Raw genomic sequence first — 24,603 nt, forward strand, 5'->3', positions numbered from 1 at the left:
CACTGGCCTGGGCTGGGGATGCAAGGGAGCTCCCTGGGCTCGCTGCCATCTCCCAGCTGAGGGGCCCTCCTCAGAACCTGTTAACCTCTTCTTTCTGGGACAGTACTTCTCTGACATTGCGTCATGAACCCAAAGAAACAGGAGTTCATAGGGCTCAGTCTGCTCTGTGAATCATGTTGGGACAGATGGGCTCTCTGATAGGGCCTCTGGGGAGAGACCCAGATGGGCTCCGTGTGCCTTTCCCACTGTCCCTTGGGCCTTTGTCCAGCTGTGGGCTGGTCGTCGGGTGTTACCTGTTGAAACAGAGTAACTTCGAAGCCAGAGCTTCAGAGGACAAGTGTGAATGCGTGCATTTCAGTTCTTCCCCTCAGATGGTTCCAGAAAGGTTAGCAGTTTTCAAAGGCTGCTTTCAGACAGCCTCATTTAATTCCAGCAACTCAGAAAAAGGTGAGCAAAGCGTTATCCTACTGACGGATGAGGAAACTGATTCCAAAAGAGGCTAAGCAGCGTACCCGAGTTAGCCTGACAGCTAGACAGGGTCCCCAGGCCAGACCCCTTTGGGGGCCAGAGGAGCTTGGTGGCAGGCAGCTGCTCGTGGGCATCCAGTCAGCACCAAGCCGTTCTGGCACCAGAGCAGGCCTCGCGGGCGCCCACGGCCGTTGGGCAACCCGATTGCTTCCTGTGTAACCGAGGCCGCAGCTCCCTAGTTTTAGCTCATCTCAGCTTTTCTTAAATGTGACTCTTGTTCAGCTGTATCGTCGGGCATGCCAGTTGCAGAATGTCTCCTGTCAGAGGGTTTGCCACCACCTTCTCCTCTGCCCCATCTCTGACATGGCTGTGGAAGCTTCTGATTATTCTTTGTGTCTCTCCGTTTGTTCCCACAGTCCCCAGGGAAAAGCCTTTCGCTCTAAAGTGGAGCTGATTGCATACTTCGAAAAGGTAGGCGACACCTCCCTGGACCCTAATGATTTTGACTTCACGGTAACTGGGAGAGGGAGCCCCTCCCGGCGAGAGCAGAAACCACCTAAGAAGCCCAAATCTCCCAAAGCTCCAGGAACTGGCAGAGGCCGGGGACGCCCCAAAGGGAGCGGCACCACGAGACCCAAGGCAGCAGCATCAGAGGGCGTGCAGGTGAAAAGGGTCCTGGAGAAAAGTCCCGGGAAGCTGCTCGTCAAGATGCCTTTCCAAGCTTCACCGGGCAGCAAGGCCGAAGGGGGTGGGGCCACCACGTCGGCCCAAGTCATGGTTATCAAACGCCCCGGCCGGAAGCGAAAAGCTGAGGCTGACCCCCAGGCCATTCCCAAGAAACGGGGCCGAAAGCCGGGCAGTGTGGTGGCGGCTGCCGCCGCCGAGGCCAAGAAGAAAGCCGTGAAGGAGTCTTCCATCCGGTCTGTGCAGGAGACCGTGCTGCCCATCAAGAAGCGCAAGACCCGGGAGACGGTGAGCATCGAGGTGAAGGAGGTGGTGAAGCCCCTGCTGGTGTCCACCCTTGGCGAGAAGAGCGGGAAGGGACTGAAGACCTGCAAGAGCCCCGGGCGGAAAAGCAAGGAGAGCAGCCCCAAGGGGCGCAGCGGCAGCGCCTCCTCGCCCCCCAAGAAGGAGCACCACCACCACCACCACCACGTGGAGCCCCCGAAGGCACCCGCGCCGCTGCTCCCGCCCCCGCCCCCGCCCCCACCGGAGCCCCAGAGCTCCGAGGCCCCCGCCAGCCCCCCCGAGCCCCAGGACTTGAGCAGCAGCGTCTGCAAAGAGGAGAAGATGCCGAGAGCAGGCTCGCTGGAGAGCGACGGCTGCCCCAAGGAGCCAGCTAAGACTCAGCCCGCGCTCACGACCGCCGCCGCGGCCACAGAAAAGTACAAACACCGAGGGGAGGGAGAGCGCAAAGACATTGTCTCATCCTCCATGCCAAGGCCAAACAGAGAGGAGCCTGTGGACAGCCGGACGCCCGTGACCGAGAGAGTTAGCTGACTTTACACAGAGCGGATTGCAAAGCAAACCAACAAGAATAAAGGCAGCTGTTGTCTCTTCTCCTTATGGGTAGGGCTCTGACAAAGCTTCCCGATTAACTGAAATAAAAAATATTTTTTTTTCTTTCAGTAAACTTAGAGTTTCGTGGCTTCAGGGTGGGAGTAGTTGGAGCATTGGGGATGTTTTTCTTACCGACAAGCACAGTCAGGTTGAAGACCTAACCAGGGCCAGAAGTAGCTTTGCACTTTTCTAAACTAGGCTCCTTCAACAAGGCTTGCTGCAGATACTACTGACCAGACAAGCTGTTGCCCAGGCTTCTTAGGGTGCGCCTGCACCTCCCTCCCACCCAGCCCCCCCACGTGGTCGTTAGGGGCAGAGAGCACTTGAGAGGACACTCCTGGTTTTGGTGCCGTTGGCGCCCCAGTCTCAGCTCTCCTCCCCCCACCCTGCCCTGCCTCCAGCTCCCCCGCCTCGCCCACTCCCACCCACGTCGGGACAAGGAGGTGTGAGGCAAGAGAGGCAGGTGGATCCTTTAGAGAAGATGCGGATGGCCAGTGGCTATAGCCCGTGTGATCCCACCTGTGGTGGCACAAACCTGGCCCCACGCCGGCCCCAATCCAAAATCGACAAGGACATTTCACAGGACGGGGAAGTAGCACCTGTTCGCCCCAGTTCTGGCTCTGGCCTGGCTAGGAAGGAGTCATCCTTTGAGCCGCTGGGTGTAGACTGGCCTTAGCCAGAGGAGACGATGGCCCAGGGCTGGCCTCCCGCGGGTGGCGCTAGAGAGAGGCCGCCAAGGCCGCAGGACAAGGCCCAGGCAGGCAGGCCCAGGCTCCAGACCGCCGAGCGCAGCAGGCCAGGCGGAAGGGATTCCTAGTCGCTCAGAGCAGTTGTGACTGGTAGTTAGAGCCTTAGTAGATGGGGCAGGGGCCAGGGGGAAGGAGGGGGAAATGTTCTTCCAAAACTTTCCAATTCTAACTCCTCTAGGGACAGCTTAGAACTATTTGCACTATTGAGTCTTCATGTTCCCACTTCAAAACAAACACGCTCTGAGAGCAAACTGGCTTGAATTGGTGACACTTTGTCCCTCAAGCCACCAGACGTGACGGTGTTGACAACTACCTGGATCTGTATATACCTGCGCTTGTTTTAAAGTGGGCTCAGCACATAGGGTTCCCACGAAGCTCCGAAACTCTAAGTGTTTGCTGCAATTTATAAGGACTTCCTGATTGGTTTCTCTTCTCTCCTTCAATTTCTGCCTTCTTCCATTTCATCCTTTCATTTCTTCCCCTCCCCCCACCCTCATCCCTTCTGTTCCAGGCAGCCGCAGTGCCCAACTGTACCCTGAGCCGACGCTGTCAGCTCAGGGCCCCAGAACTCACCCCCCTTGGCCTTCCTGCCGTCAGCCCCAGCCCCCCTCCCACCCATTCTGAGTCCTGAGGAAGCCCCAGGCTCTGCTAAATCCACCTGGCCCTAGTGTGCCTCGGCCTCCGAGGGGCAAGGGAGTGGCAAGGTCTTGCTCTCCTAGGAGTCCCCTTCCCTGGTCAGACCCCGGATCCCAGGCCTTCTCAACCTTCCCACTCAGCAGAAGTGGGGGAGGGAGAAGTTGGGCCGGATATGGATTTCGAAGCCAAGGGCAGCACAGAGACCCACTGTGGCCTGCCAGTGTCATTGAGTGGCCCAGCCCTGACCTTGGCCTCTGCCGGACCCGGCTAGGGGCGGGGTGGTCGGGCGGGGCGGCAGGCAGAGCAAGTGCAGACGCCCCACTGCTGCTCCTCAGAGCACAGGTTCTTTTCTGCGGGCCCTGTGTGGCCTCTGCTTGCGGGAGACGGGGTGCGCTCGTACCTCACGCATCTCCACGTGTGCACCAGGGCTGTGGCGCGGGCGCGTAGAGGCTTGGGCTTGTTTTGGGGTGTTCATTGACCAGTTTCAATTCAGGATCCCGTGCTTTCACCCTCTGTTCAGGAAGTCCTTATCTAACTGCATATCTTCATCATATTGGTATATCCTTTTCTGTGTTTACAGAGATGTCTCTTATCTAAATCTGTCCAACTGAGAAGTACCTTATCAAAGTAGCAAACGAGACAGCAGTCTTATGCTTCCAGAAACACCCACAAGCACGTCCCATGTGAGCTGCTGCCATGAACTGTCAAGTGCGTGTTGTCTCGTGTATTTCAGTTACTGTCCCCTGGCTTCCTCACTGCGGTGTAACCATGAAGGAGTGAAACATCTTAGAAACCGTCTAGCACTTCCTTGCCAGTCCTTAGTGATCAGGACCCATAGTTGACAGTTCCAATCAGTAGCTTAAGAAAAAAACACGTCTGTCTCTCCCAGAGTGGTTAGAAGCAAGGGAGTTTGCCCCGTTCTGTTTGTGGAGTCGTAGCTGGCCTTTCTAGCATTTTTGTATCCATTTCTTGATGCTGCAGAAGCAAGTCTCACAACCAAACCTGCTCTGCTGTCGACCCTCCGGGCTTCACTTATGACTCCTCCCCAGGAAGGGCTGGGCGTCGGAGTAGGGGGAGAGTCCTTCGGGATCCCTCTTCCTCCAAGGACAAAAGGCTCCTGACCCTGCAGTGGCCTCGCACTCCTGGTAACCCCCAGAGGACTCTTATTCACGTGAGCACGGTGTCCAGCCCGTTTGTCGTGGGGCACCATCTCTTTTGCTCGGTCAGGTTTTTAGGCATTAATTACACTTTTCGTCCAGTAAAATGTGGCTCCTGGGACCAGTATCAAGAGCTGGCCTCCCCATCAGCTTGGTACCATCTGGTCCTGGGCAAAAGAGAGCTGGGCCTGCCATTGCCCCCCTTTCACCCTTAACAGTTCATTCTGGGGCTGACTGGCATTGGTGGTCGAGAACACAAAGTTTCAAGTGTCATTTTCTTTGGGCCTGGCCCGACCTGCAGCCTTCCTCACTCCCGGCTTCTTCCCTTAGAGTTTCAAGGCTGCAGGTGGCGCCTGAGGCACCTTAGGGTTTTCTCTCCCCGCCCCCCTTTCTTCCACATTCCCTCTTCCCCAAATAAAGGCATTACTAGTGAGTCACCTTTGGGCAGGGGCCCCGAAGCTCCCATACCACCTCTGTCCTGGAGTCAGGTTGACAGGAGGTTGGAGGGAAGGCCTAAGCCACGGAATTCTCACCAGCTGTGTCTGGCCCAATTTGGGGGTGTGACCTCGATTTTGTGTGTACTTGAAGACCATGAAGATCGGGGGCCATCTCTTAGGGACTGTGTAAAGAAGGCAGGAATTGACCGACAGCTTTCAGACACCCGTGGGCTAGGTCAGAGTCACATTCGGTCTCCCCGGCCCTCATTCTGGTTATTAGTGACTACCTCCTCACCTGATGGAATTCTGTGTGTCCTCAAGCTCCTCCCACCGTGCCCGGCCCAGCCCCGCCCCGCCCATTGGTGGGCTTGTCCTAACCAGTGTAGTTGCTGGCCTTGACACTGCAGTGAGCTGGGGACACTGGGCCACAGCCAGGCTCCATCCAGTTCAGCTCCTTCCGCTGCTGCTGTACTCCCGTATCGAAAGGCACAGGAGACACTCAGAAATGCCACGGCCCCTAGTCCGTCAGTGCCAAACTAGCCAAGGGCCCCATTCCCTCAGCTCCCCAGAAAGTGGAAGCCGTGGTGGTGGCCCGGGGACGCCGGAACGGCCACAGCCAGCACCTGACTTCTACTCCTGAGACCCCATGCCGGTGCCGGCACCAGTCTTGTCCAGCAGTGGCATTCCAGGCTAGAGGCCACAAATGGTGGCGGTGGGACCTGGAACAGCCCCACGTGGTCGCTTGCCCCTCTGCCTAGCTTGTCATCGTCGTGATGGCCATCGTGAAGGAGGGTACTAGCCAGAAACAAACAAACCAGTGGGAAAGGAGTTTCCTTAGCTGACGGGACCTCTGGATTTTAAGTAACTTTTAATAAGCAGCTCAAGCCCAGGAGGGAACAGAGGGTGTGAAGTGAATCCACCAGGTGTGGCCACCTGGATCTCCTGGAACCCAAGTGGAGCCTGGCAGCTGAGCTCTGTGCCCCCTTTCCGGAGCGTTCCTGCCAGGCTCTCTAGGGTGACGGGGCCAGGGGAGGTCACAGATACCAGCTCTAGCTTTGTCCAGCCATCCCTAGCAGGGTTGTGGCCCCAAATTGTTTCCTGATGCGAGTTTCCCACACGGGTGGCCCAGGCCATCCAGACCTCGGGAAGTAAGCTCTCTCTAGAGCCCTGTGTGCATTGGCCTAGCCAGTCCCCTGAGTCCCGGCCAGTGGCCCCGGGGTGGGGGGGAGCACGGCCACGTTACCAGGCCTAGTAGTAGAGCCCCTGCTCTCTTGCCCGATGGCCCCGCCACGTCGTGTTCTGGCTCTTAGCTGCTCTCTGCAAGGGCCCCATCTCACTTCTCTTCATCCGTGAACCCGTCCACTCGAGGGGTTTGTTGAGTCTCGGTTTTTGCTTCTTTCTCTTTTAGAAACTCTATCAATCTTCAGAAAACATAGTGTAATGGTTAACAATTCTCTAGGATACTGCCTCCCCCAGGGTCTAAAGTTCCATGTTAAAGGGGAAAAAAAGTGAACACTGAAACCCCTTGTCGACAATTCAGAAGGAAGACCTAAAAAACATTTAGCAGGAAACTACATTTCGATGTCTGAATGAATAAGAGCAAGCTTTTGCAAAAACGCTGATCTAACAGTACTTGGAGCCTGGCCTAATGTGTGGCAAGTGCTGCGGGTGAAGGGGAATCCGGCCTGAAACTGCTGGATCTGAGCCTTAGGGCCCTCGTGTCACTGGAGAGCCCGTCTCTCCGTGGGTAGCAGTCCCTGAGGGCTCAGCTGCCACCCGGTCCTGGGAGAAGGCCTGCCTGTTGCAAAGCTGCAGGAGCCCAGCTCTGGGTGTGGGAAGGAAGGAGAGTGCTCACCAGTGAATCCGAAGGCCCGTGACCTTCTCGCTACCCGGCACCACCTGTTCCTTGCTCCTTTCTGATTTCCGCAGAGCCTACCCCAAGTGCTGATTTGTCAGGAAAAAGAAGTTCTAACTAGGGTGATGTCTCTTCCCCAGCCTCTGCCTGCGGTGCAGCCTGCCCCCAAGGACGGCCCCCGGCTCTGCTCTTCTTGGGGCCTGGGTGAAGGGGTGTGCCCCCTCGCCCCTCACCCGCAAGCGCCCCCGGGGCAGAGGGAGGGCGGGGGCGAGGACCCTCACGGAGGGAAATCCAGCTTTGAGTTTCAGAACGTTTGGGAAACTTGCAAGTTACCTTTGCTGTGCTGGGTCCCCCTCTATCTTCCCTTTCCTCAGGTCCTGCTCAGCAGTGAGAGAAAATGAAATCAAAAGGCCACAAGCTTTGGCCCCTGCCCACTGGTAGTTCCTCTCCCCACAGTGTTTGTGTGTCAAGTGACAAAGCTGTTCTTCCTGGTGACCCTGATTATATCCAGTATCTTATAGACTATACGCATAGACCTGCTTGGTCTCTTCTATCCTGGGCTTTTGTTTTGCCTTTTAGTTTTGCTTTAAGTTCTTCTGTCCCTTTTATTTAATGCACCGACTAGACACACAAAGCAGTTGAAGTTTTATATATATATATCTGTATATTGCACAGTTATAAACTCATTTTGCTTGTGGCTCCACACACAAAAGAAGACCTGTTAAAATTATACCTGTTGCTTAATTACAATATTTCTGATAACCATAGCATAGGACAAGGGAAAATTTTAAAAACAAAAACAAAAAAAACACAAAAAACAAAAACAAAAACAAACAAAAAAAAAAACCAAAAACAAAAAACAAAAAAAAACCGACAAATCCGTCTGCTGGTCACTTCGGTCCAAGCAGATCTGTGGTCTTTCCTCGCTTCTTTCAAGGGCTTCCCAGTGCCGAGTGAAGGAGGCTCCGGGCAGCACCGGGGTTTGCACTGTTTCTCCCGAGCTTGTGAGAGAGGCTCCAGGGTGCCACTGCGGGACGGCTCATTTCAGTGGGTGGGTGCAAGAGTGCTCCCTGGCTCTGGCAAAGCCCGGAATGGCACTGCCTGGTCCCCTTCGATCTCTGGGTGGGGCAGCTGGAGTCCATGGGGGTGGCCTGGTCCCCCCACGCCTTCCAGCGACCCAGTCCGAGTGATGGTATGTGGAGAGCCGGCTCAGCAGGCCTCCCCACCGGCAGGGCCCCCGCTCTGCCGAGTCTGGGGGCTGGAGGGGAGGCAGAAGGCCGTGTCTTGTCTCTGAAAGTGTGAGCCGTACCAGGTAGAACACCAGGGACCCCAGAACCACACGTGAGGTTCAGTGGGTCCCCTCCAGGAGGTAGCGAAGACTCCAGAAATGTCCCTTCCTCTTCTCCTCCAACCTATGAGTAATTGCATTTGCTTTTGTAATTCTTAATGAGCAATATCTGCTAGAGAGTTTAGCCGTAACAGTTCTTTTTGATCATTTTTTTTAAGTAATTAAAAACACCAAAAAAAAATAAATCCAGAAACTTGTTCTTCCAAAGCAGAGAGCATTATAATCACCAGGGCCAAAAGCTTCCCTCCCCGCATCATTACTTACTTCTGAGGCCTGAATCCAAAAGAGAAACACTCGTAGGCCCTTTGGGTGGCCAGGCTCCCCTCGGGCCCCTCGGAGGACCTGGGCAGGGGCAGCTTCCGGGCCCGGCCTGGGGGCTCGCCCCCGCCTTCGTTCAGTATTAGCGGTGGGTCCCTGCCTGCTCTCCCACCCAGCCCGGGGCCGGGGGCAGAGGAGGCTGCCGCCGCTGCTGTCCGGCCTCGCAGGTGGGTGTCCGCGTTATCTGCGCGCATATGCTTTCTGCCCGAGATCTGAAATCAGCGCCGAGTTAGCCTCACCCGGTGACCTCTCGCCCTGCCCGCCCGACGCAGCAGGGCCCACCCAGTTCAGTGTTTCTGGGGAGCTGGACGGTGGAGTGCAAAAGGCTTGCAGAACTCGAAGCCTGCTCCTTCCCTTGCTACCAAGGCCTCCTTTTCCGTTTGAGTTGTCACTGCTTCAATCAATAACAGCCGCTCCAGAGTCAGTAGTTGATGAATACATGACCAAATATCACCAGGACTGTTACTCAGTGTGTGCCGAGCCCTCTCCTCGCGCTGGGCTCCGTGTACCCGGACACTGTAACGTGTGCTGTGTTTGCGCTCCTCCCCCTCCTCCTCCACGCTCCCCTCGTCTCTCTGGGGTTTTTCTGTTTGGGTTTGGTTTGGTTTTTATTTCTCCTTTTGTGTTCCAAACATGAGGTTCTCTCTACTGGTCCTCTTAACTGTGGTGTTGAGGCTTATATTTGTGTAATTTTTGGTGGGTGAAAGGAACTTTGCGAAGTAAATCTCTTCTGTGTTTGAACTGAAGTCTGTATTGTAACCATGTTTAAAGTAATTGTTCCAGAGACAAATGCTTCTAGACACCTTTTCTTTACAAACAAAAGAATTCGGAGGGAGGGGATGGTAACTGAGAGGAGAGGGTCTGTCCTTTCTCCCCAGGAGGGGAGATCCAAAGACAGAACCCCTGCCCAGATCAGCCAGAAGCCACCCAAAGAAGTTAAGCCTAAAGCCAACGGACCGAATAGCTGACGTGCTGCCATTTGCAAAGTCAGAGCAAAACCAGGTTTTGTTCCACTCAGTGAATTCTTTTGCGCACCGCCCCCACGCCAGGTTATTAGCATCATTATTTTTTTTTAAGGACAGACAAGGTTGATGTTCTTGCAAGGGGAGCCAGGAGGGGTGTGAGCAGAGCCAACCTCGCCTCAGTGGGAGAAGGCTGGGGTGGGCCTGAGGGGCGGGGCTCAGCTAGAGGATGGCCATCTCCCTGGAGACCTCCACCGTGGCCACAGGTCAGGTGTATGTTGACAGGGCATTACTGTTCAGGGTGGGCATTACTGTTCAGGGCACCATCATCACATCCCACCCCATCCCGCAGTGCACGACACTAACGTGACCTCTCGATTCCCCTGCTTTCCTGGACGAGAAGATGATGGTGGAGGGGGGCGCACTCCCTTTACTGTCATCCGATCCCCAGCAAAATTTGGACATGAGAAACCCCCTTCTTGTTTCATGGCAAAACCCGATCCTCCTCAAAGAAGCCGTTTACCTCCCATTGTTTAGGGCTGATGGAACAGGGACAGACGCGTGCTCCCTTAGCGCCCGGGGGGCCCCTCCTCTGAAAGGCAAGGACAGTGCTGACCCTAGTGACCATTTGTGCATGGGGCTTAGGAGCGGGAAGAACCAGGCAGGGTTGCTGCCCCCTCCTGAGTCGCAGGGACACAGGTCGCCCTGTGCAGAGGGAGCTGGCTCCAGCCCCGAAGCCCAGAAGCCTGACCAAGGGCGGGAGAGGTGTGCGTGGGGCGTGGGGAGCCGCCCAGGACAGACTTGGCTGGAGATGTCTCCAGAAGCCCTCTATCGCATTCACCTTCAGTTTTTGTGTTTTGGGACAATTACTTTAGAAAAATAAGTAGGTCGTTTTAAAAACAAAAAATATTGATTGCTTTTTTGTAGTGTTCAAAAAAAGGTTCTTTGTGTATAGCCAAATGACTGAAAGCACTGATATATTTAAAAACAAAAGGCAATTTATTAAGGAAATTTGTACCATTTCAGTAAACCTGTCTGAATGTACCTGTATACGTTTCAAAAACACCCCCCCCACTGAATCCCTGTAACCTATTTATTATATAAAGAGTTTGCCTTATAAATTTACATAAAAATGTCCGTTTGTGTCTTTTGTTGTAAAATCAAGTGATTTTTTCATAAGGTTCTTTTACTATTTGAAAAGATGGGCAGCACGCAGTTTTATTTTATTTTTGTAAGTTTTTTAATACGTGTGAAAGCCAAGAATACTCAGCATGCCTTTCTAAGTGACGCGTTCGCACCTTTTGTTGGGAAGTACTGTATCCTGTGCTGTTAGCATTCTCGATAAATCTCTCTGTGAAAGTGACTCCAGGTCTGGGCTTTCATTATCAGACAGCTCCTAGGACAGCACGGTGGTGCATTTCCTGATCCACTCTGGCTGTCCCCGAACACGCAGAAGCCAGCCGCTTTCGGGGGCGGCCACGGGAGGAAAAGGCAGCCTGCGCCCCGCACCGGCCCCTCTCGGGGCTCCCCGAGGGCCAGGGCAGGGCCATCCCCTCGTCCTGGATGTGCCAAGGTGCTTTTGGAAACCCCCCATCCCCTCACCCCCAGCTCCGACTCCTCTGGCGCCTCCTGCCTGAGACCCTCCCATGGCCTCTGCTGACCTGGCTCCGGCTGCCCGTGTTCCCTGGCTTCCCGTGAGGCTGTGGGCGCTCAGGAGCTGGCGGCATCCCCACAGCCGTCCTCCATCAGGCTGTCGATGGCCTGGAGCGGATGACAGGTGCTCAGAGTCCAGAATCACAGGCACATGTGGACACACCTACTAGGAGGAGCACTAGACAGTCTTGGCCTGGAACATTAAAACGAAGGGTTGAAATTCGCCCCGTGTGCATACTGAGCATCCCTCGGGTGCCAGGGCTGTCCCAGGAGCTGCAGTCCAGCAGTGAGCAAGTAGGACCGAGCAAGTGCCTGTTCCCTCAGTGTGTGCGTGCCCAATAATTTCCCATCCTCGGCTTGGTACTCTCGGTAAGGGCTGTCCCCGTGGGAAGCCACTGGGGCTCAGGGTGTGGCTAGCCTCCTCTTTGGGAGTGGCCGGCGTTGGCTGCAGCTTCTAGGAAGAGGCTGCAACGGAGGCCCATCTTGGGCGGACCTGTTTTCTGGAAAGAGCCTTAAATAAGTCTGTGGATGGACAGCCTGGGGGCGGGGAGGGGGGTAGTAGCCCTCTGGGGTCAGGATCCAGAGGGCAAGGGGGGTGGCCAGGGAAAACCTGCTGCCTTTCAAGCGTGCATCCAGTTGGAGAGACAAAAGAGGAAGCCACCCTTACTGCTCTGGGGGGGGTCTTCCCCCATCTGGTGGGGGAGGCAGGTGAGTGCCGAGGCTGAAGAAGGACGCACCAGGGATACCAGGCATAGCAGGGGCTGAGGGCAGCTCCGCCCGAGGGGCCCGGGGGCTCTCAACCCAGCTCCTACCTGAGGAGCTGCTTGAGCTCCACCTTCGCGTGAGGGCCACGGAGCTATAGGTGCAAACTCGTGGGTGCGGGAGCCGCGGCGCATTCTTGGAACCCCAAGGAGTTCTGGATGGCTTAAGGCTGCTGATGTGTGCAAAGAGCCAGACAGAGGTGGGCAGGAAGGGGCCACATCGTGACAACGGTGGAGGCCGTGCGGAAAAGCCGGGATCCCATCGGAGGGCTTCGGGAACCGAGGGACGGTCTTAAGCAGGAAGTCGGTGTGGAGTGATTTGTCCCTAAGGAAGGCCCCTCAGGCAGAGATGAGGCAGGGAAGCCTCTGGGAAGCCAGTTGATCTAGGTTCATCTAGGCAGGAGGTAGTAGGGGGCAGTGGGCCTGCGGGGAAGAGACGGACTCCAGAGAAGTTCAGGGGGGTGACAGGAAAATGGTGGCTGCAGCAGCAGGGTAGGGAACAGAGAGTCCAGAGACGTCAGCGGCTGCAGAGCCTGGTGGGACGAAGGTGGGGAGACGTCAGGCCGGGAACGGAGCTTGGTGCCTGCTTCAGAAAAGAGAGTGGGAGCAGCCGGAGCCTGCCGTCCTCACGTGTGACAGGAGAGGAGGGACAGCCAGAGCTGAAAGCCTGTTTCTAAGACATGTAAACACGTTTTATGTGCTAGTGGGAAGGAGCCAGCGAAGAAGGAAAGATGGCAGGTACTGCAAAGACCTAACAATCGCTGGAGCAGGTTCCTGAAGGAGCGGAAAAGATGGGATCCAGGGCCCAGGAGGTGGGTGGAGATGCTCTGAGCTTCCAGACCGTTCTTCCTGCACCCAGCCTCACGGCCAGCTGAGGGGAGGTCAGCCGGGGAGCCTTCGTGTGACACCATCTGACCCTGTCCCACCTGGATCTCTTGACCACTCTCCACAGCCTCCCGCATGAAACCGCAACTTCCGAAGAGGACCTCCCAGCGTCTCTCACAAGGCCCGCTTCTAGCCTTTCTGGAACGCCTGCGCTGTGCCCGTCGTCCCCGGGCCGAGAACCGCTCTCCTCCAGCCCTCGGGGCCCTGCTCAGACGGCTCCTCCTCCCGGCAGCCCGCCCCGCCCCGCCCCGCCCCGCCCTCCTCGCCGGGCCCAGGGGCGCTGCCTCCGCTGGGAGTGACCGCGCGCGGCGCCCCCGTGTGGCCGGGGCTCGTGACGGCGGCGGCGGCGGGCGACCTGGCGGAGGGCCCGGGCACCGCCCCTTCCGCCCCGCCGGGCGACGCACGAGGCCGGCTTAAAGGGGAAGTGAGTCAGTGTCCGCGGACTCGGCCGGCCGAGGCTCGCGCCCGCCGCGGCCCCGACAGGCCCCGGCCCGGCGGCGGCGGCGGCGGCGGCGGCGGCGGCCATGGCCGGGGGGCCGGGCCCGGGAGACCCCGCGGTCCCCGGCGCCCAGCACTTCCTGTACGAGGTGCCGCCCTGGGTCATGTGCCGCTTCTACAAAGTGATGGACGCCCTGGAGCCCGCCGACTGGTGCCAGTTCGGTGGGTGGTGGCGGGCCGGCGGGGGCGGGGCGGGGGGCGCGCGGAGGCCGGACGCCCCGGCCTGACGCACCCCCGCCCCGCAGCCGCCCTGATCGTACGCGACCAGACCGAGCTGCGGCTATGCGAGCGCTCCGGGCAGCGCACGGCCAGCGTCCTGTGGCCCTGGATCAACCGCAACGCCCGCGTGGCCGACCTCGTGCGCATCCTCACGCACCTGCAGCTGCTCCGCGCGCGGGACATCATCACGGCATGTGAGCGCGCGGCCCCGGAGCCCCTGGGACCCCCAGAACCCCCAGGACCTCGGGAGAGGGGCCGCCCAGGGCCTCCCCTGGAGCTCCTCCCCCCCCCCCTTCGCCTGGGCCTAACAGCCCTTTCCTTCCTCTGCTTCCCAGGGCACCCTCCCGCCCCGCTTCTGCCCCCCAGCGCCACCGCCCCGAGGCCTAACAGCATCTCTGCACCTTCTGAGGCCGCGGCCCCCAGCCCCCAGAAGTTGCACTCGTCGGCCTCCACCCTCCTCTCCCCAGGTAAGGCTGCTCCCGGGGGTTGGCCTGATGAACCGGAGGAAAGGAGCCCCTTGACACTGGCCACGGCTGTAGATCCGGCCACTGGTCTCTGTCTGCCTCTCACTGGTGTCTTTATGAAGCTCTTCCAGGCTCCCAGACTCATTCTGACCCTGAGCTCGGCCCTGTCCCAAGCCCTGCTGCCCTCCAGCCACCACTGCCATCGGCAGCCCCTTCCTGTATCAAGGTAGGTGGGTCCTGCCTCCACCCAGAGGTTTGAGACAAGCGATGAGAAGGCAGCCTTTGGTACCCTGGGGAGCCCCAGCCAGACCAGCAGGGGTGGGCTAGGCAGAGGGGAGGAGGCGGGACCTCGCCTGATCTGGGGTTTCTTCCCACAGCGGAGCCCAGAGAGCCCAGCGTCCATCCTGCAGGGGGCCCACTCCTCTTTCTGCTGGCCCCTCCATGAGATTTGCCAGGGCACCCACGACTTCTCAGAGGAGCTGAAGATCGGGGAGGGCGGCTTTGGGTGTGTGTACCGGGCTGTGATGAGGAACACGGTATATGCTGTGAAGAGGCTAAAGGAGGTGTGTGTAGCGTCCAGGCAAAGGCTCTGGAAGGCTGTTAGCCGACCCTCACTTTTCTGGTCCTCCCCCCACTACCCCACACGGCTCCTTCAGCCCTCTGATTTCCCAGTCCAAGGCCCCCGCCCCTTGCTTGTTCTGGGCCCAAAACAGGAGGCAGACCTGGAGTGGACCACGGTGAAGCAGAGCTTTCGGACCGAAGTGGAGCAGCTGTCACGGTGAGCCTGTGGTGTCCCTCCTGGTGCGGGCAGCGGGAGAGGCCCGCCAGGACCGTGTGTCACGCACCTGGCTCCCTTGGTCTCCCAAAGCCTGCCAGGCTCAGGCTAGCTGAGGAAACGGCAGGGACTGTCCCCACGATGGTCAGATGGAAGGCGTGGTGGATGCTGGGGGCCAAAGTGCTCAGACCCCACTTTTCCAAGCAGGTTTCGTCACCCGAACATCGTGGACTTTGCTGGCTACTGTGCTCAGAGTGGCTTCTACTGCCTTGTCTATGGCTTCCTGCCCAACGGCTCCCTGGAAGACCGCCTCCATGTCCAGGTAGCCGTACCTAGGCTGGCACGTTGCATCACACTTGGCACCCGGGCAGAGCGGGACACGGGGCCTGGGCTCTCGGCCTCTGCGAGCGGGGCCCCTCCCTGCTGCTCCCGCATGCCCAGAAGCCTGGCTCGTGGTGCCTCTGAAAGGGGGTTCTGGACTCGGAGTAGCTTGACTTGGGCTTCTCCCCTTTGCAAGCAGGGTAGCGGAAGGGTCGCGTCAGCATTGCCCTGAGGGAAGGAGGCGATAGACAGCACCGGGGCCCCATCTAGGGAGGCACCCACAAGACGCAAGGGCTAACCGAATACAGGGCAGGAGCACCTCTAACCTCACGCTGAAGGGCTCAGGATAAGCGTGCTGTGTGCGGGGAGGCGGGGAAAGAGCCTCCGACGACATCCTGATCACCCCAGAGCCAGGACTGCCAGAGCCTGTGGGGGGTCCCCAGGGCATGATCCCAGCCCCGTGCGCTGTGCAGAGAGAGCATCGCAGGAGCTTAGTCGCCACCCTCTTCTGAAGTAGCTCATGGAGACTTTGCTCCTCGTTTTCCAGAAGGGGAAACTGAGGCCCAGAGAGTCAACTGCTCGTCCAGACCCCTTGGTGACAGGTGGAGGGAAGGATGGGGGTCAAAGAACAGTGGCCCGCAGCCTCCCCTCTGCCCCTTTGCTCCTTCTGCCCTTCCAGACCCAGACCTGGCCTCCTCTCTCCTGGCCTCAGCGACTGGACATCCTTCTGGGCACGGCCCGGGCAATTCAGTTTTTACATCAAGACAGCCCCAGCCTCATCCACGGAGATGTCAAGAGGTGAGGAGGGGACACAGCCAGGCCCCTGGGGCCTCTCAGAGCGGCAGGAACATAGTCTACGGCAAGGGGTCACGCTCCCAAACCTTCCGCCGGCAGGGAGCCGTGGTGCCTGCTCGCCACGGCCCACTGGGCCCAAGAAGCCTTGCCCTGAGCGCCCCCCATGAGAGTGGGCCTACCCTCTCCCGCTCGAGACTCAGGTTGGGGATGTCAGGGCTGGGGGCTCTGGGTCACTGAGTACCCGGTGTGGGACAGGTGTGGAAGCAGAGGCCAACGACGGGCCCCACCGATGAACGGGGGCTGAACCGTGTGAGGGTGCTCTGGGGGCCACGTGCTCGGAGCCCCAGGTGGCTGGAACGCTCAGGCGCACCGGCCACTGTCTGCAGTCTGATTTTGTCAGGACCAGGCAGGTGGGGGGGGGGGTCACGGAGTGGGCCAGGGCCAAGGCTGGGCCCACACCACTCTCTTCCCTCCCCAAGTTCCAACGTCCTTCTGGATGAGAGACTGATGCCCAAACTGGGAGACTTTGGCCTGGCCCGTCTCAGCCGGTTTGCAGGCGCCAACCCCAGCCGGAGCAGCACTGTGGCCCAGACTCGGACTGTGCGTGGCACCCTGGCGTACCTGCCCGAGGAGTACATCAAGACGGGGAGGCTGGCTGTGGAGACCGACACCTTCAGTTTCGGCGTGGTGAGCCACTGGGCCCTGTGATGAAGCTTCAGCTCCAGGGCCCTGCCCTCCCCGGCGCAGGCCACTTCCTCGGTCCCGCACCTCGTTTCACGTTTGTAGTTTTGAATTCTTTTGTTTCAAGTGGGCCCTCCAAACCGCCAGAGCTTTAGTCCCACGGCTGCGGCTCTGTCCTTGCTGAGAGTCGGTCCTCGTGTGCCTGTCTGAGGGATGTGCCCCTGTCAGCCCCGGTCCACGCCCAGCTGGGCGTCCCCATCCACTGTGCACCGCTCCCCCCCGCAGTGGGCCTGCCTGCCTCGCCCTCCAGCCTGTCCTCTCTCCAGGTGGTGCTGGAGACCCTGACCGGCCAGCGGGCTGTGAGGATGCACGGTGCCCAGACCAAGTATCTGGTGAGCCTCCTGAGGCAGGGCAGGGAGGAAGGTGGGCCGGGAGGTGCTGCTCTGGGCTACAGACAGGCGTAGACCTGGAGGGCGGAATGATCTGGAACGCAGTGCCCCACGGGAGCCAGCCTCTGCCGTTGCTGACTCATCGTTGAAAATAGGCAGGGCCCCAGACGGCTTCATTTACCTTGCCGAGGAGAAACCTGTCTGTCCTCTTGGATGCCGTGGGCCCTTCCAGACCCCGCCTGGGCTGGGGGCGGGCGAGGAGGGTGCCAGCCACAGTGGAAAACAGAACCGGGTGGGCGCGTGGGGACGGGAGAGGCTGTGGCAGAGAATGCGGCCGCCTCTGAGAAGCCCTCCCGAGTGCTGTGGAGCGGGTCCAAGCTGCCCGGGGCCTGACCTGGAGCCAGGAGCCCAGCTCCTCGCCAGGCCCGTCTGCTCGGTTGGCGCGTGTGCTTCACGCTTTACAAGCTGCTGTGTTTCCTGGCCTTCCGCCCCGGGCTTGGGGCTATTTCTGTCCGTTGCCGGGTCTTGGTGGGTCTGTGCCAGAGCCGGGCAGCCAAACAGGAGACCTCCTCCACGTGGGCCGCTCCGCCCGCCCGGAGCAGCGCACCACACCCCTCGGGCCTGACCGCTGGTTCTCTGTGCCACAGCCAAAGCGAGTTTCCGTAACCGTGAGGAGGCTGTGGAAGCCCCCTCACCTGCCCCCCAGACTCGGGCCGACTCCCCGATGCCTGCCCCAGGGCCTTTGTAAGAGCCTTTCCCTCTGCCTGAAAGGCCAACCCCCCACCCAACCCCAGTCTTTCCTGCCAGTCCCTCCCCTCTCAGAACTCAAGGTGGCCTCTGGTCCTGTTCCCACCCCTCTCGGCTCCGCCCTCCCCGGCTAGTTCATCCCTTTAGATCCCCGCTGAAGTGTCACTTGCTTGGGCCCCAGTTGAAAGCCCCGTGGGCCTCCCTACCGCAGTTTCCATTGGTTAAGAGGCATGTCGGCGTCTCTCCCCTCCCAGGAAGTCAACTCTGTGAAAGCGGGCCCGGGTGCTGTGTGTGTAGCTGGATCCCTGGGGCCTGGGCCACCAGCGACGAGGGTCTGGGGGTCGCAGCAGAAGGCACGGCCCCCGGTGACCACACTCACGTTACGTGTCCCGCAGAAAGACCTGGTTGAAGAGGAAGCCGAGGAGGCTGGTTTGGCCCTGAAAAGCACCCAGACCACACTCCAAGCAGGTCTGGCTGCAGATGCCTGGGCCGCCCCGATCGCCACCCAGATCTCCAAGAAGCACCTGGACCCCAGGCCTGGGCCGTGCCCACCAGAGCTGGGCCTGGCCCTGGGCCAGCTGGCTTGCTGCTGCCTGCACCGCCGGGCCAAGAGGAGACCCGCCATGACCCAGGTAGGCCTGTGAGGCAGGGGGAAGGGAAGCAGCTGAGATGCCAGCCACCCGTGGGAGACCGTGGCCTGCTGGAAATGCCACATTCCTGGCACTGCCGTGTAGGGAGCCAGACACAGCCCCTCGCAGACCTCTTTCTGGAGGAAGTCTCCAAATGTGCCTTGCCTGCCTGTGCTTCTGCTAGGAGTGGCCGGAGCTCCACTGAACCCCGCCTGGTACACAGAGGGAGGCGAGAGGCTTTTTACTGCGCCCCCTTCTGGCTGTGCTGTGCCACTGCACCTAACTTTTTGAGTCCCCTCCCCATCACCCACCTCTCTGTCTCTGAGAAGAGGAAGAAGCCCCATTCGAGGGCACCAGGGCAGCGAGGTTCGCTTCCTAGAAGACAGAGAGAAGCCATTCTAAGTCCTTAGCTTTGCTGGCTACAACTCTCTTCTTCATCCCTGACCCGGAGCCGCTGTGCAGTTTGACCACCTTCTGTGAGGACCACTCGCCCTGAGAGCCCCTCTCCCTCCTCGCAGGCCTACCAGAAGCTGGAGACGCTGCAGGCGGCAGTGGCAGGGCCGTCTCTGGAGCCAGAGGCCACCAGCCGCAGCCCCCCTTCCCCTCAGGAGAACTCCTACGTGTCCACCACTGGCAGTACCCTGAGCGGTGCCAGCCCATGGCAGCCCCTGGCGGCGCCCTCGGGAGCCCTGGCCCAGGCTCCAGAGCGGCTGCAGAAAGGCGCCAACCAGCCCGTGGAGAGCGACGAGAGCATGTCCGGCCTATCTGCTGCCCTGCATTCCTGGCACCTGACCCCGAGCTGCCCCCCGGGCCCAGCCCGGCCAGGCAGCCCTGGCCCAGGGGCCGCCGTGTGGGCGCCAGCACCCCTCGGACAGGCTGGCTGTACTCAAGGGGATGCCACCAGACAGTCGAGCTGGGGGAGCAGCCCGGGGCTCCAGCCCACAGCTGTGGAAGGTACCTGGGGACACGTGCCCAGAAGAGGGACCAGCGGCCTCCTTTGGTGGCAGTCCCCATCTTCCCCACCCCCGGCCTTCTGGGAGGAGAGAACTGGGGCCTACCGTTAAGCTCCCTGTGTCCTTAGCAAGTTCCAGGCCACTGTCTCGGGGAGGCCCCCCACCCGGCCTTGGAAAGGCCCACAGAGGACGGTCCCGTGCCGTCTCATCTCCCCAGACCGCGGCCTCAGCTGGCTGAGGAGAGGCCAGGACCTTGCTCCCCAAAAGCTGGGGGCAAGGAAGGCCCAGTCCAGGACCGGGCTCCAGGCCCAGCAGCTAGCCAGGGCCCTAGCACGGCCCCTTCCAGGCCCCGCTCTCAGAGCGCTGAGGGCCTCTGTCCTTCCGAAGGGCAGGGAGCTGGGCTGGGGACCGGGAAGGCTCATGGGGCCAGAAGTGTCAGCAGGGCGTTCCAGGGCCATCGGCCCCTGTGGCTCAGTGGGCCCTCTCTCCACCCCAGGACCGCTCCTGGGCGGCTCCACGTCGCCGCTACCCCCCCAGATTGTCATCAACCCGGCGCGACAGAAGATGCTGCAGAAGCTGGCCTTGTACGAGGATGGGGTCCTAGACAGCCTGCAGCTGCTGTCATCTAGCTCCCTCCCAGGTACCCCAGGACTGTGCTCTGCGGCCGGGCGGCTGGCCTCTGGGCCACTCGGAGCCTTCGTTCTGCTGGGGCCCAGATAGGGCCCCCGCTCCCCGAGCCCGTCACCCCCTCGAACGGCGGCCGGGAGCCCGGCCGGCCCCCACGCCTCCTTTGGGACATCGTGTATTCTGGGTACAGCCCTGTCCCGGCTCGCTCTCCTCCTCCTGACGACACGCACCTTCCCTTAGCCTGGGGGTGGCAGCAGCCCCCGTGCTCCCAGAACACAGGCAGCCCCCACAGCTACGTTCCATTCCAGAGAGCGCCCCGGGAGCAAGGGGGAAGCGCAGCCCAGCCCTCGAGTGCCTCCCCCTGTTTGCTAACCGACTGGCATTTCTTCCCCCCTCTGCAGACTTGGGCCTGGAGCACGGGAACAGGCAGGGGCCCGAAGAGAGTGATGAGTTTCAGAGCTGAACTGCCGCCTGGTCAGATCCCTAAACCCAGAAGTCGAAGTTCTCACGGTTGGAAGTTCTCACAGCTCGCGAACCCTCGGCAGCCTTGGGGGCTCCGTCCTCACGGAGGAGGGCAGGTGGTGGCCCTGCTGCTCTTGGGGCGTGGGCACGGGCAGGGCTCAGGGCCCCCCAGGCCGGCTGCGGCTGGCTGTCAGTAGGGCAGGACATCTCAACAGCCTGCCTTGAGGCCAGCATTCGCGGGAGAGGAAAGCCGATGTCGTTGGAGGGGCCGGTGGCGGGGAGGAGGGCAGGTCTGAAGGCTGCTGGCCACACAGGCCAAGGAGGAGAGGTGAGTGGTCCAGTGGGACTAGCGGGGCGCCAGCTCCCCGAGAGCTGGGCGGGGCTTCTGCAGCCCAGGCCTACAGCAGCAGCCCTTAGCCCTTCTTTTCCGACCTTGCTGAAGCCCTGGGGAAAAGCAGCCACTCTGATGACGGGAACCGATGAGGCCAGGGGCCCTCCCAGCTGCTTGTAATTGGGAAGGGGAAAGTGAGCTGTGGCCGTCCCGTGGTTCAGTCCACTAGCTAGAAGCGGGAGTTCGGAGAGGCCCCAGTGAGTGCAGCAGCGCCTCCCGGCAGGCCAGCGTCCGCAGGCTTCCCCAGGGAGCCGGGAGCCAGCCTAACAGGCCACCGAGCCAGGTCGGGCTCCAGAGGCCACAGGCTCAGCCTCAGGCCCGGGCACTGCTCGTGACAGAGGGGCCACTACCCCAGGTTTGGCTAGGCCCAAACCTTGTGTTACCCAGACAGTGAGAAGCCCCAAGACAGCAGGAAGTTGGCAGCAAGACAGAGAGGAAGGAAAATGAAAATGGGACTCACGTTTGTGGAAGCAAGTCGGCGTTGGTGCAACTGAGTGTCTCTGAGGGTAGCCCAGGGCTGTAGCACAGGCTGCGGACGATCTTGTGTCTGCGATCACGAGTCACACTACATGCCCCGCGAAGCTAGGCACTGGTGAAGTCCAAGTCGTCCTGGAGTAATAAATACGTACACTTTGATCGCTGGCTGTACTTGTAGGCTTTGTGGCACTGAAAGCCTTGAGCTTTTCCAGTGCTTCTCATCTCGGTGTTCTTGACTGTCCAAACCCAGACCCTAGCCTCCCACCCGCAGGTCCTCTGGAGGTTCTTGTTTCCATTCCCATCAAGCCACCATGCTGGCGGCAGATCCACAACACTACTACCCAGCAGTACTTTCACAGGTTGTTAAGTTTTCCCTGGTTTATGGATTTTGACGCTATTGTAAATGGTATTTTTATTTCGTTTTCTAGTTGATCATTGACAGTGTATAGAAACACAACTGAGTTTTGTATATTGGCTTTGCATTCTGTGGCCTTGGCTCTCACTCACACCTTAGCTCTAGTTTTTTGGTGGATACCTTGGGACAGTTTATGCACACAATCATTTCATCTGCAAATAAAGACAGTCTCACCCCTTCCTTTCCGTCTGTGTGCCTTTCAGTTCTTTTTCTTTTCTAATTAATTAGTTAATTAATTAATGTGGCTGCACCGCGCAGCTTGCGGGATCGTGGTTCCCTGACCAGGGATCGAACCTGGGCCCATGGCAGTGGAAGCGCGGAGTCCTAACCACTGGGCTGCCAGGGAATTCCCTCATTTATTTTTCTTGCCTTGTTAACACTTGCTAGGGCCTCTGGTTAAACGTTGAATAGAGAGGTGCAAGTGGACATCCTTGCCTTGTTGTCAACGTTAGGGGGCAAAGTGTTGGCTTTTCACCATTAAGTATGATGCTACCTATAGGATTGTCATAGATGTACTTTGTCAATGTAAACCCCATAAATTGATTTTCCAATATTAAACCAACTTTGTATTCCTTAGATAAAAACAGCACTCGGTCATGATGTGTTATCCTTTTATATATTGCTGAATTCCATTTGCTAATATCTCTTGAGAATTTTTGCATCTGTGTTCATGAGGGGTATTGATCTGTAGTTGTCTGGTAATATCTTTATCTGGTTTTGGTGTCAGGGCCTCATAAAATAAGTTGGAAAGTGTCTCCTTCTCCTCCTGCGTTCTTAAAGGGCTTGTGTATCCTTCGTGTTACTTCTTTTTTTTTTTTCAATATTTATTTATTTGGTTGCTCCAAGTCTTAGTTGCCGCAGGCAGGCTCCTTAGTTGTGGAATGCATGTGGGATCTAGTTCCCTGACCAGAGATCGAATCCGGGCGCCCTGCATTAGGAGTTCAGTCTTAGCCACCGCGCCACCAGGGAAGTCCCCAGTGTTACTTCTTTAAATGTTTGATGGATTCGCCAGTGAAGTCATCTGCACCTGGAGTTTTCTTTGTGGGAAGGTTTTTCATTATAAGTTCAATTTCTTTCATTAGATATGAAGCCCTTCAGGTTTTGTTTCTTCGTGGGTCAGTTTTCATAACTTGTGTCTTTCAAGGAATTTGCCCATTTCATCTCAGTTGGTATAAACTTAATAATCCCCCCTTACCCTTGTATGTCTGTAGGATCTATAGCAATAGCCCCTCTTTCATCCCCAATATTGGTAATTTTTGTCTTTCCTTCTTTTTGATCAGCTTCAATAGAGGCTTATCAATTGTATTGATCATTTCAAAGAAGCAAGTTTGGTTTCACTGGTTTTTCTCCATTGTTTGCCCATTTTCTGTTTTATTGATTTTCCACTCTATCGTTTCCTTTCTTTTACTTGTTTTGGAGTAATAAATCTTATTTTGCTCATCTTTTTTCAGCTTCTTAAACCATAACCTTAAATCACTGATTTTAAACCTCGCTTTTTCTAACATAAGCATTTAAAGCTATAAATTCCCTTTGAGAACACCTTTAGCTGCGTTCTACTCATTTGGATAAGTTCTGTTTTCATTATCATTCAGTTCATAATGTTTTCTAATTTTCCTTGTGATTATTTATTTAACCAATATCTTACTTAGAAGTGTATTTAATTTCCAAATATTTGAGAATTTTGCAGATATCTTTTCGTTATGTGTTTTTAATTCTGTTGTGGTCAGAAAATTTACTCCGTATAGCTGCATTTCTTTTACGATTATCGAGACTCGTTTTGTGGCTTAACCTATGGTTTAGCTCGGTGAATGTTCCATGTGTATTTGAAAAGAGTATATATTCCGCAGTTGGGTGGAGCGTTCTGTAAATGTCAGTTAGGTCAAGGCGGTTGATAGTGTTCAAGTGTCTGGCGGACTGAGAGAAGGGGACTGCAGTCTCCAGCTGTAACTGAATTTGCCTTTCTCCTTTCAGTTCCGTCGGATTGTTGTGTTCTTGATAAATTGGCCCTTTTATTATCATTTAATGCCCCTGTTTATCTCTGATAATGTTCTTTCTTTTGACGCCTGCTTTATCTGGTATGAATGTGAGTGGCTACTCCCAACTTCCTTATGCCTAATTTGTTCCGTGGTATAACTTTTTCGGTTCTGTTCTTTTAACCTACCTGTGTCTTTGTATTTAAAGTGCAGTTATAGATGCATATGGTTTGGTGTTACTTTTTGTTTTGTTTTGTTTTTTGTCTGTTTGTTTCTTTTTCAGTCTTACTTTTTTTTTTTTTTAGAATCAATTTTATTTATTTGTTTGTTTTGGGTTGTGTTGGGTCTTCGTTGCTGCAGGCTTTCTCTAGTTGTGGCGAGCGGGGGCTACTCTTCTTTGCGGTGCGTGGGCTTCTCCTTGCGGTGGCTTCTCTTGTTGCAGAGCACCGACTCTAGGCGCACGGGCTTCAGTAGTTGTAGCACGCAGGCTCAGTAGTTGTGGCTCGTGGGCTCCAGAGCACAGGCTCAGTAGTTGTGGCACACGGACTTAGTTGCTCCACAGCATGTGAGATCTTCCCGCACCAGGGCTTGAACCCGTGTCCCCTGCATAGGCAAGCAGATTCTTAACCACTGCGCCACCAGGGAAGTCCCTCAGTCTTACTTTTTTAACCACTCTCATAATCTCTGCCTTTTAATTGGTCTGTTTAATCCATTTACGTGTGATGGTTAGGTTTAAGTCTATCATCTTGCTATTTATTTTCTATTTGTCCCATCTGTTCTTTGTTCCTTTTCTCCTCTATCCCTGGTTTCTTTGGATTAATCAAATATTTCTGGCGTTCTATTTTTTCTCTGCGGTTGGTTTGTTAGCTCTGTTAACTGAGGCCACTGGTTCTGCTCAGGAGCCCCCTCTTCCTGCACCATATTCTGGAAAGTACCTCCAGGCAGAGATGCAGGCTGCTCGGAGCCATCTCCACATCTGTCTTCCTTCTGATCACAGT

The 24,603-nt window shown here is 57.4% G+C and overlaps 2 protein-coding genes across 4 annotated transcripts in view; both read left to right on the forward strand.

Annotated features, from left to right (window-relative positions):
• The window catches only part of MECP2 (methyl-CpG binding protein 2), a 61,953-nt gene extending 51,100 nt beyond the window's left edge, over positions 1–10,853 (forward strand). Inside the window, exons 2-3 of one of the 2 annotated variants that reach the window (XM_060291932.1) lie at positions 885–939; positions 1,049–10,853. In XM_060291932.1, the coding sequence (XP_060147915.1) occupies positions 1,177–1,968 (792 nt within the window). In that variant the 5' untranslated portion in view covers positions 885–939; positions 1,049–1,176 and the 3' untranslated portion in view covers positions 1,969–10,853. Of the gene's footprint in view, positions 1–884 lie in introns of both variants that reach the window. The other variant, XM_030850401.2, reaches the window with a different exon arrangement.
• Positions 10,854–13,313: 2,460 nt separating this feature from the next.
• IRAK1 (interleukin 1 receptor associated kinase 1) lies at positions 13,314–21,817 on the forward strand. 2 transcript variants are annotated; one of them, XM_060292746.1, is made up of 14 exons: positions 13,314–13,449; positions 13,533–13,700; positions 13,842–13,973; positions 14,093–14,196; positions 14,348–14,533; positions 14,684–14,748; positions 14,953–15,067; positions 15,746–15,864; positions 16,341–16,548; positions 16,869–16,934; positions 18,074–18,310; positions 18,826–19,261; positions 19,757–19,900; positions 20,289–21,817. In XM_060292746.1, exons 1-14 carry the CDS (start codon positions 13,314–13,316, stop codon positions 20,348–20,350), a joined length of 2,178 nt encoding a protein of 725 aa, XP_060148729.1. In that variant the 3' UTR covers positions 20,351–21,817. The 2 variants fall into 2 exon arrangements, with proteins under 2 accessions (XP_060148729.1, XP_060148727.1); XM_060292744.1 differs by having other exon boundaries at positions 14,348–14,748.
• Positions 21,818–24,603: the final 2,786 nt, after the last annotated feature.

Source organism: Globicephala melas, chromosome X (assembly GCF_963455315.2).
Source record: "Globicephala melas chromosome X, mGloMel1.2, whole genome shotgun sequence".
Lineage (NCBI taxonomy): Eukaryota > Metazoa > Chordata > Mammalia > Artiodactyla > Delphinidae > Globicephala > Globicephala melas.